Source organism: Gekko japonicus, unplaced genomic scaffold (genome assembly GCF_001447785.1).
Source record: "Gekko japonicus isolate JY-2015 unplaced genomic scaffold, Gekko_japonicus_V1.1 scaffold1909, whole genome shotgun sequence".
NCBI classification, from domain to species: domain Eukaryota; kingdom Metazoa; phylum Chordata; class Lepidosauria; order Squamata; family Gekkonidae; genus Gekko; species Gekko japonicus.
In genome coordinates, this window is record NW_015160890.1 from 275513 (window position 1) to 285173 (window position 9661).

The 9661-nt window shown below is 52.2% G+C and overlaps 1 protein-coding gene across 1 annotated transcript in view; it reads right to left on the minus strand.

The window, feature by feature from the left end:
- LOC107120796 (acyl-CoA desaturase-like) overlaps window positions 1–7408 on the minus strand; it is an 11698-nt gene extending 4290 nt beyond the window's left edge. The window contains exons 1-4 of the mRNA XM_015423565.1: window positions 6937–7408; window positions 5273–5403; window positions 3941–4146; window positions 2973–3205 (exon numbers count right to left, since the gene is read on the minus strand). Of these exons, the coding sequence (XP_015279051.1) occupies window positions 2973–3205; window positions 3941–4146; window positions 5273–5403; window positions 6937–7174 (808 nt within the window). The 5' untranslated portion in view covers window positions 7175–7408. The remainder of the gene's footprint in view (window positions 1–2972; window positions 3206–3940; window positions 4147–5272; window positions 5404–6936) is intronic.
- Window positions 7409–9661: the final 2253 nt, after the last annotated feature.

The window sequence follows — 9661 nt, forward strand, 5'->3', positions numbered from 1 at the left end:
GAGTGAGCTCCCGTCTCTAGTTCCAGCTCCTGCCAACCTAGCAGTTCGAAAGCAAGAAATTGCAAGTAGATAAATAGGTATCACTTCGGTGGGAAGGCAATAGCGTTCCGTGTGCCTTGGTGTTTAGTCATGCCGGCCACATGACCACGGAAACATCTTCGGACAGCACTGGCTCTTCGGCTTGGAAACGGAGATGAGCACCGCAACCCTAGAGTCGGATTCGACTGGCTTTCGAGCAAGGGAGACCTTTACGTTCAGTATGAGATGTAGATAGAATTCTGATTGTTCTATTTTTTTAAATGTTTTGTTGGTTTTATGTATCTAGGTACTTTGTACTGCTTCTGTGAGCGGCCCTGAGCCTGTTCGCAGGATGGGCGGGGTGTAAATATAATAAATAAAGAAACAAAACACACAGTCTGTGGATGCTGATCGAGGCCAAATAAAGACCCTGGATGAAGAATAAAGTTCTGGATAAGAGACCCAAATTGACCCACCAAGAACACAAGGGCTGCGGCAGCACCCGGCAGTTTCGAAACACACAAGTGCGTGAAGCCGCCTGATCCTGAATGAGACCCTTGGTCTGTTAAAGTCACCCATGTCTCCTCAAACCGGCAGCCGCTCTCCAGGGTGTCTCAGGCGGAAGAGGGTTTTCCTGTCGCCTCCCGCCTGGCCCTTTTCTGACTGGAGATGCTGCCCAGACCCTTGGTGTTAAAGTCACCCGTGTCTCCTCAGACCGGTAGCGGCTCTCCAGGGTGTCTCAGGCAGAAGAGGGTTTTCCCGTCGCCTCCCACCTGGCCCTTTTCTGACTGGAGATGCTGCCGGGGATTGAACCTGAGACCTTCGGCCTGCCAAGCAGATGCTCTGCCACAGAGCCACGGCCCCTCCCCCACGTCCTGTCTTACAAACGTCACGACATTCCAGCTGTTTTGGCAGTCTGATGGGGAACACGACTCAAGGCTCCAAAGAGGGGAATTGCATAAGTTGGAAAATTTATATCCTACCCATCCATCGCAAAACTGATAAGCCCCAGATAAGGTGGGATGAAGTCAAGGGAATTGCTTTGTCCATTCCCGGGCCCATGTTATTAATGCTTTAATTGTTGTATCTTCAATGGTCGCCAAACTGATAAGCCCCAGATAAGGCGGCACAAAGTCAAGGGAATTGCTTTGTCCATTCCTGGGTCCATGTCATTAATGCTTTAATTGTTGTATCTTCAATGATGTATGTCGCCCAGAGCCCTGCATTGCAGGGTTTGGGCGAGTAACACATTTAAGATATAAATAAATAAACCAATGACACTCCGCCCCCGACCAAGTCCCTTGAGTGCTCGGTCAACACTCCAGAGACAGAGAATTGTGCCATTAACGCAAAACCCTTCCAGACCTTCGAGCCAGATCCTTGGCAGTGACTCCCATTTCACTGGAGGGACTTCACCGAAGCTGTTTGGGCCAGCCGTTTCTCCAAGTGGCAATTACACAACCTATTATCGTAAATCAATCCTAGGTGTTACTAAAGCGGGGAAGACTGTGACATCACATCTTTCCAGGAAGAGGCTGTAGCCAGTCCACCAACTAAACTAACGGAAAGCACCCACAGGCTACCACTGCGCCCAGAACATACACCAAGTTCCCTTCTAAGGCCAGTGGTCCATCAAGGTCAATATAGTCTACTCAGTGGCTCTCCAGGGTCTCAGGCAGAGAAAGGTCTTTCCCATCTCCTACTGCTTGGCCCTTTTAACTGGAGAGATGCCGGGGCTTGAACCTGAGACCTTCTGCATGGGTCAGTGAGGAGCCCCATGCTGCGATCCTGCCCTTTAAGAGAGACTGCAACTCCATCCAGGACAGATCCTGACTAGGGATGTGCATTCGGTTAGTTCCAAAGTAACTTTTTCCCCCACCATAGAGAACAATGGAGGGGATAGGGGCAACCTGTTTGAGGGCCCGTAGAATTGGACCCCCTGGTCCAATGCTCTTGAAACATGGTTGGTATCTTGGGGAGAGGCTCCAGCAGCTACCCTGAGAGTTTGGAGTCTCTCCCTCAAGCCCCCTCCCCTCCAGCCCCCAGAATATACCCTATGTTTCCGCCATTGACTTCAATGGCCCATAGGATATAATGGGACTGAAATTGACATTCCAAAGACTCCCAGATCTGTTACTGAGGAAACTGACATGCGGGAGTCTTACTGCCAGCTGTAATTGATTCTGCCCCATTCGACTGAATCCGAATGGACCAAATTTAATTTTTTTTTTTGCACACCCCTAATCCTGACCTTTGTGGTCAATCAAATCTGGTTCGACTGTCTGCAAAAACGGCTTCTGTCACTACTGGACCTCAGTCTGACTCTCAAAAGTCACCTGCCTGTAGCCCAGCCGTGACACTTGCCCCTGCTGCCGCTGCCAAATACAATTAAACTCAAACTCAGCGCAGAACCTGTCTGCCGTCTGAGTCCGCCTGCAGAAAACGTCCCAGAGAAGACCGTGTTTTGTTCTCACACTAATGCAATAATTCAGTATACGGCAGGAAGGAGCCGCCCCTGCCTCTCTGCCTTTGGCACAAGACTCACCAAAAATTACAGTACTGGGTGCTGAATAATCCCCTTCCTGTTAAGCACGCTCTGCTAAAGACGGATGCAAAGCAATATGGCTAAGAGGTCATCCTTGTGCCAGATTATATCGACACGCCTCATTTGCATCCGTTTCTTCCACATGATTCGGGGATTCTGTTTGCGGCATATGGATGGTTTTCCCAACAAGTCCTGCCCTTCGGGGACCCAGGAAACAGGCACGGCGGGTGGGTGGTGTGTGTGTGTCGGGGGTTTACACTGGCAAGAACATGGGAGGAATCCCCCAGGAGGTCTACTCGGGACTTACCGAAGAGTCTAAAGACAAAAGGTCCTTTCCTAGCCACACCTGTGGGGGGGGGGGAAACAGCCCCTGGCCAATTCCCACCCACCCTCTGGGCCCCTCACGTACCTAAAGCCCCAAAGACAACCAAGTGATTCTCCCGGGGATTGATGTGCCGGTCGTAGGGCCGGTTGCCGTACATGTGGGCAGCGCTGTTGACCAGCCAGGTGGCGTTCAGGATAACGGTGTAGCGGAAGACGGCGGCCACTAAGAAGCTGTTCCAGAAGTTTTCTCCCCAGAAGTACCAAGGCACAAAGGAAGGGAACAGGAAGCACAGCAGCACCACCGAGGTCTTGTAGTACCTGCCAAGGAGAAGAGGACGGGCTGCCATTAGTGTTCCCTCTCAGCTGAGTTCGTGCGAGCCAGCTCACAATTCTTTCGCCTCCGGCTCACACATTTTTGTCCTAGCTCAGGAAGGACGGGGCTCCCGAGCAAACTAATTCACGCAGCAGCCGAATCGCTGGCTCACAACTTTAATGCCAGCAGCTCACAGAGTAGACGTTTTTGCTCACAAGACTCCACAGCTTAGAGGGAGCATCGGTTGCCAGTGCTCCCTCTAAGCTGAGTCAGTGTGAGCTAGCTCACAGTTTTTTAGCCTCCAGCTCACACATTTTTGCCTTAGCTCAGGATGGCTCCAGAGCAAGCTAACTTATGCAGCAGCCTATTGCTCACTCACAACTTTAATGCCGGCAGCTCACAAAGTAGACGTTTTGCTCACAAGACTCCACAGCTTAGGGGGAGCATTGGTTGCCATGTACTGTAGTATGTTTGGAGGGCAGGGATCACAGTGGAATTCTCAGACTTCAAACTCTGAACGACTTCAGCCCACAATAACTATTTGTGTTAAATGTGCAAGGCGCGCCTCCCAAACCACAGGTGCCAAAAATCCAGACTACGATTTTGGAGTCTTTAGAACGGGAATCGGCAGATCTTGAATTGAACTGTGAAGACTTAGAAGATTTGGAGCGCAGGGGAAGCAGCCTGCATTCCTCGTCATCTCCCCCCCTGCCCCCCCTCCCACGCACCCCTTTGCTCACCTCCTCTGGAACATCACAACTTTGTCCGCCTTCAAGTCAGAGAGGTCCAATTTCTTGCCCTTCTCGATGACGTCCGGGTGTTTGCGCACCAGCAGCCAGCCGACGTGGGAGAAGAAGAAGCCCCGGGTTGCGTTGTGGGGATCGGCATCCGTTTCGGAGAACTTGTGGTGGACGCGGTGGTCCCTGGCCCACTCGAAAATGTCATTCTACAGGAAGCACAGCCGCAGGGCCAAACGTATTAAATTGCATTTTGTGTAGCACAAGCTGACTTCCTCCAACAAGTAACCTTTCATTCGAGTTCCCTCCAGGTTTTTTTCCACCAGCTACCCTCAAAACATCCTTGTCCCGAATCCTTGATGTAAGCCAAATCATTCCCAGTTTACAGAGGGAGAGCTGAGGATGACAAGGCCTTGGAGAGTGACAAGGCGAGGCCAGTCCAGGGACTCCGGCGGTAAGCCAGGACTCACACCCTGGTCCACATGCTAACCAGCCAGCCACGTTGGCGGTTAGCCACTTTTGGGCAAACCATTCCCTGCTGCATTCTTTCAGTGAAACCGTTTATCATTTTTGGAAGACCGTTTCAGTGGAGGGCAGTTAAAATGATGGAGGGCAGGCCGACCGGGCCCCCACGTAAACACGGAGAGTACAGAGTACTGCACCCTACCAGCTTCTCTGGGCTTTGCCCACCTCACTCCAGCCGCTGCCCCGTGTGTCCTTGGACAACATCAGCCCCGCAATCCCCAGACAAAAGAAAAAGAAGAGAGAAGAGATTGGATTGATACCCCGCCCTTCACTACCCGAAGGTGTCTCAGAGCGGCTTACAAACTCCTCTCCCTTCCCCTCCCCACAACAGACACCCTGTGAGGGAGGTGGGGCTGAGAGAGCTCTTGACAGAAACAGCTCTTTTCAAGGACAGCTCTCATCAGAACTACGGCTTGCCCATGGCCATCCAGCCAGGTGCAAGTGAAGGAGGAGTGGGGAATCAAACCCGGTTCTCCCAGATGAGAGTCCGCGCACTTAACCACTACACGAAACTGGGTCTCAGAGTGGCTTACAATTGTCTTCCCCTCTCCACAACAGACACCCTGTGAGAGCTCTGACAGAAACGGCTCTTTTTCAAGAACAGCTCTCGTCAGAGCTATGGCTTGCCCAAGGCGGTCCAGCCAGGAGCAAGTGGAGGAGTGGGGAATCGAACCCGGTGCTCCCAGATTAGAGTCCGCGCTCTTCACCACTCCACCAAACTGGGGGGGCCCTCCCCCTCTTTTGACAGGCAGCCTCGCCCGACTGCCTGGAACTTGGACAGACTGCCCTCCTTCGTTACGCCGTTCCTACCTGAAAAGCCATGGAGTTGGCAATGGCCAAGATGATCCGGAGAGGCAAGGTTGCTTTGTAAGACCGGTGGCTCCAAAGGCGATGTGCCCCGGCTGTGACGCCCAAACCACTTATGAGGAAGCACACAAATGCTGCAATGGGTAGAGAGAGAACCAAAAGGAAGTCACACCTGTGCTTCGCCATCATCCAGCCGGAAGATCCCCATTATAAGAGCCAACCTTCCACCAAGAAACACACACGCACACACACCCTTGCATCTCCGCACTGGTTTCCAGAACACCATGCATGGTAAAAAGGATAGCGATTTTGGTTGTGGGAGAGTCTGGGACTGCCGTGAAAGGAAATGCCCAGATTCCATTCTTTGTTTCTCATTCCCTTTAATATTTTCGTAACTGTGCAGTCCTGGCGAAGTGAGTCTTCTAAGTCCATTGTAGTCAACGGGCTAAGAACCAGTGTTCCCTCTAAGCTGAGTTAGTGTGAGCTAGCTCAGTTTTTTAGCCTCCGGCTGACACATTTTGGTCTTAGCTCAGGAAGGAGGGCTCCAGAGCAGACTAATTTATGCTCGCTCGCAACTTTTAACGCCAGTCGCTCACAAAGTAAAATTTTTCCTCACAAGACTCCACATCTTAGAGGAAGCACTGCAGTACTGTAAATTTCTCTTTGGCAGAAAGCTACTCTTTGTCAAAACAAAGGGGCAAGACAGAGTAAAAACAAACGTTCAGGTAGAAAAGCAGACTGGGTCTCTGGCCCCACCGCCTAACGTCAAGCGGTTTTTCTGACGAAAACATGTGACGAAAGCTGTAAATAGGTTAGTTTGGTCAAACGTACAAAAAATTTTAAATTGAATTACCTGTTTGTTCAAAAAAAGAAGAGGGATTCAAATGCCCTGTCCCCAAAGAACATTAAAATCACCAATTTATTTAGTCCTGGCCAAGAAGAACCAGAGAGGTTCAAACCTTGAGCATAATTATCTTTAGCCAAGTAACTGCTTAAGACTTTTATTCAAGAAAAATCTCCTGCCTTTTCCAGCCCCTGCGCTGCTAATTAAAAACGCTTCGTGTTCTAGGGATGTTTATCACCTTAGCCTGCCAAGCACCGTTCCCAGAAGTACCTGCTCGACACAAGATCCTTCCCTACAAGGTTATTCAAATATTCTTAATGGTTGCCAGGATTTATTGTAGTTGCAGCCACCTCGGAGGTAAGCCCATTCCAGGCCTCGTGCGCCCATGACGGCCATCACTAAAGCCCCAGGTCTTGAGGCAAGACTGGCTGAGAGGTGGGTCTAGGCCGGAGGCCAAACTCCTTGGAGTCAAACCCTTGGCATTCTGCACCTTCGTCCCACAGAGGACTGCTTGGAGGCAAAGCAAAAGGAGAGGATTTTTTAACGGCTCGAATGGGGACCCAGGTGGGTCGTCCAGTTACCCTGGAGAGGCGCCTCGTAGAGGCCCCAATACACTTTACAATCCGTTTAACAGCCTACAAGAGAGAGCCCGTTTCCATGTTCTGCCGGCAACAATTAATCTCTCCCAAAGCCCCTCGAGAGCAAAGCTGAACGTTATTGCTGAGAGGAGTGAAATCCCACTGAGCTGAACAAAAGAGCAAAGGACAGAGCAAAACAATTAGACAATTCTGGAGAGAGACAAGAGAGGAAATCCTGTGCTCACCCCACAACAAGGTGGCGAACTTTGCAGAGGGAAGGACGCAGAGGGAGTAGAGGGAAACTACGTGGAGTAGAGCCATGAGGATGATGTTCCTCCAGACGTAGACCTTGGCAGGCTTGGGGCCGCTCTTCTCTCGGTAGGTCTCATCGAAAACGTCATCTGTCATGCCCCTCCCGGCCCCCACGTCTTCTTCATGCGCGGGGATTTCTTTCTCCACAGTGGCTGCCCCATTCTGGGCCATGGGAGCGAAGATCGTGGAGTAACCTGGAGGGAACTGGAAAGAAAAGAAACCAAGCCGCGTCAGAGCACCAAAGAGGACCGAGAATCAGTTGCGGCTGGCTGGCTGTCCACTCGGGCCTGGCACAGCGGAGCACTTCAAATCATCTCTTGGGGGGGGGGGACCTCAGTAAAGACCATCAGGAGAAAAGTAGCAGGGCAAAGAGGGTAAGGTGCCCAGAAGTCGCGACTGAGGAACCTGACGGAGGGACGGGAGCTCAAAACTGAGACGTAGGCCAGCCCCGGTGGGACGTGCCACATCAAGGCAGCGAGTCACTTAATGAAAGCTGCAGACGGAGCTTAATGGCCATGCGAAACAACTCTGCACTTTATTTATTCCTCCCCTGCTTTTCTCCCCGAGGGGAGACCTCGAACAGCTCACAATATTGCTGCACTTCCGTGGTTACTTCCTGCTTGGGGCAAGTTAGCCGAGGCCCGTCACCTCATTGAAGAAGCCTCTGCATTAGTCATTATCCTGGACTAATTAATCCACAACGCTGTTCTTTTGCATGCGGTAGAATCAGCAGCAGGGCCACTGAGAGAGTAGAATTTGTGCGTGTGTGTGTGTGGGGGGGGGGTTTCAGAGAGACTTCCGAGCGGCCTAGAAGATGAGCAAGTGGTGCTGGGAGAGGAGAGCTGTAAGAAAGACTCTGTGTTCTCCCAGTTTGGTGTTGTGCTTAGGAGCGCGGACGCTAATCTGGGAGAACCGGGTTTGATTTCTTACGCCTCCATGTGCAGCTGCTGGTGTGACCTTGGGTCAGTCACAAGTTCTCTCAAGAGCAGTTTCTGTCAGGGCTCTCTCAGCCCCCCACCTACCCCACAGGGTGTCATAAGAACATAAGAGATGCCAATGTTGGCCCATCCAGTCCAACACTCTGTATCACACAGTGGCCAAAAATACCAGGTGCCATCCGGAGGTCCACCAGTGGGGCCAGGACATTAGAAGCCCTCCCACTGTTGACCCCCACAAGCACCAAGCTGTCTGTTGTGGGAAAGGAGACTGGAAGCTGCTCTGAGACGCCAGTGAAGGGCAGGGTATAAATCCAAACTCTTCTTCTTCCACGGATTCATCACACAAAGGTGGCCAAAAACTAACCAGGCCATAAAGGGGCTAGGGCCACGGGTGCGGCTCTTTTACACAGACTCATTTAATGTTAATAAAAAGCAAATCTGCATATTTTTCAATTAAAATATGTTTGTGATACATCTTGGGGATCTAAAACATCTGACGTTTATTCTGTGTGGCTGTTGTTACGTTAAGCAAGTTTGGCCAGCCCGGGGCTAGGCACATTTGAGCCCCATCTCGCCGGGGCAGTCCTGACTCGCAGTGTTCCCTCTAAGCTGAGTCAGTGTGAGCTAGCTCACAGTTTTTTAGCCTCCGGCTCACACATTTTTGTCTTAGCTCAGGAAGGATGGGGCTCCAGAGCAAACTGATTTATGCATTAGCCAGATCGCTTGCTCACGACTTTAATGCCATTAGCTCACAAAGTAGAATTTCTGCTCACAAGACTCTACAGCTTAGAGGGAGCATTGGTTCTGAGTTCCAGTCCCCTAACTCCCGCCGATTTAAGGGGACTTACAAGGGTGTGTTTCCATTTGGGACCGGACTGTAACCACCATCACACACACACACCCCATGCAACACACTGCCCCCTAGAGGCCAGCGGCCACGTCCAACAAAGCGCCAAAGATGCATCTGACGAAGAGAGCGGTGTTTCCCGAAAGCTTACGCTGCGATAACGTTTGTTAAGTCTGAAAGGCGCTGCCGGACTCTTTTTTTTCCCCCATTGCGCAGCAACAGACCAACACGGCTACCTCTTCAGGATCGACGGCGAAAGACAGCACTTATCCTGCCCGTCGGAGAAGGCCAAGTGGCACAAAACCTGGGCCACGCAGGAGGTCCCCGGCAGAAGTGCAGCGCCACTCGTGCCCACGCGCTGCCCCCCCCCCTTAATGGGCTGGGGCGTTGAAAGGGGTCCGCCTGCGTGGCACCTGCGGGCACCCAGCCCCCTCTGCCCGCTGCAGGCCCAGGATGCCGCCGTCAAGCGTGGGGAGAGAGAAGGGTGGGGGGGGGGCACCCGGCTTACCCCCTTCACCCCCCCCCCCCAAGGCCGTCTCATCAGCCTTCCCTCCCTCCCTCCCTCCCTCGCCGCAGTTGGGGCCTCGAGCAGCGTTCCCTCTAAGCTGAGTCGGTGTGAGCCAGCTCACAGTTTTGTAGCCTCCAGCTCACACATTTTTGCCTTAGCTCAGGAAGGAGGTGGCTCCAGAGCAGACTAATTGATGCAGTAGCCAAATCACCTGCTCACACCTTTAATGCCAGCAGCTCACAAAGTAGAATTTTTGCTCACAAGACTCCACAGCTTAGAGGGAACATTGAGAGCGGCCCCCTCCGCCGCCGCGCACATGGAGCTCCTCCTCGGGCTCGTGACGGCGGCCAAGCGGCACCCGGCGC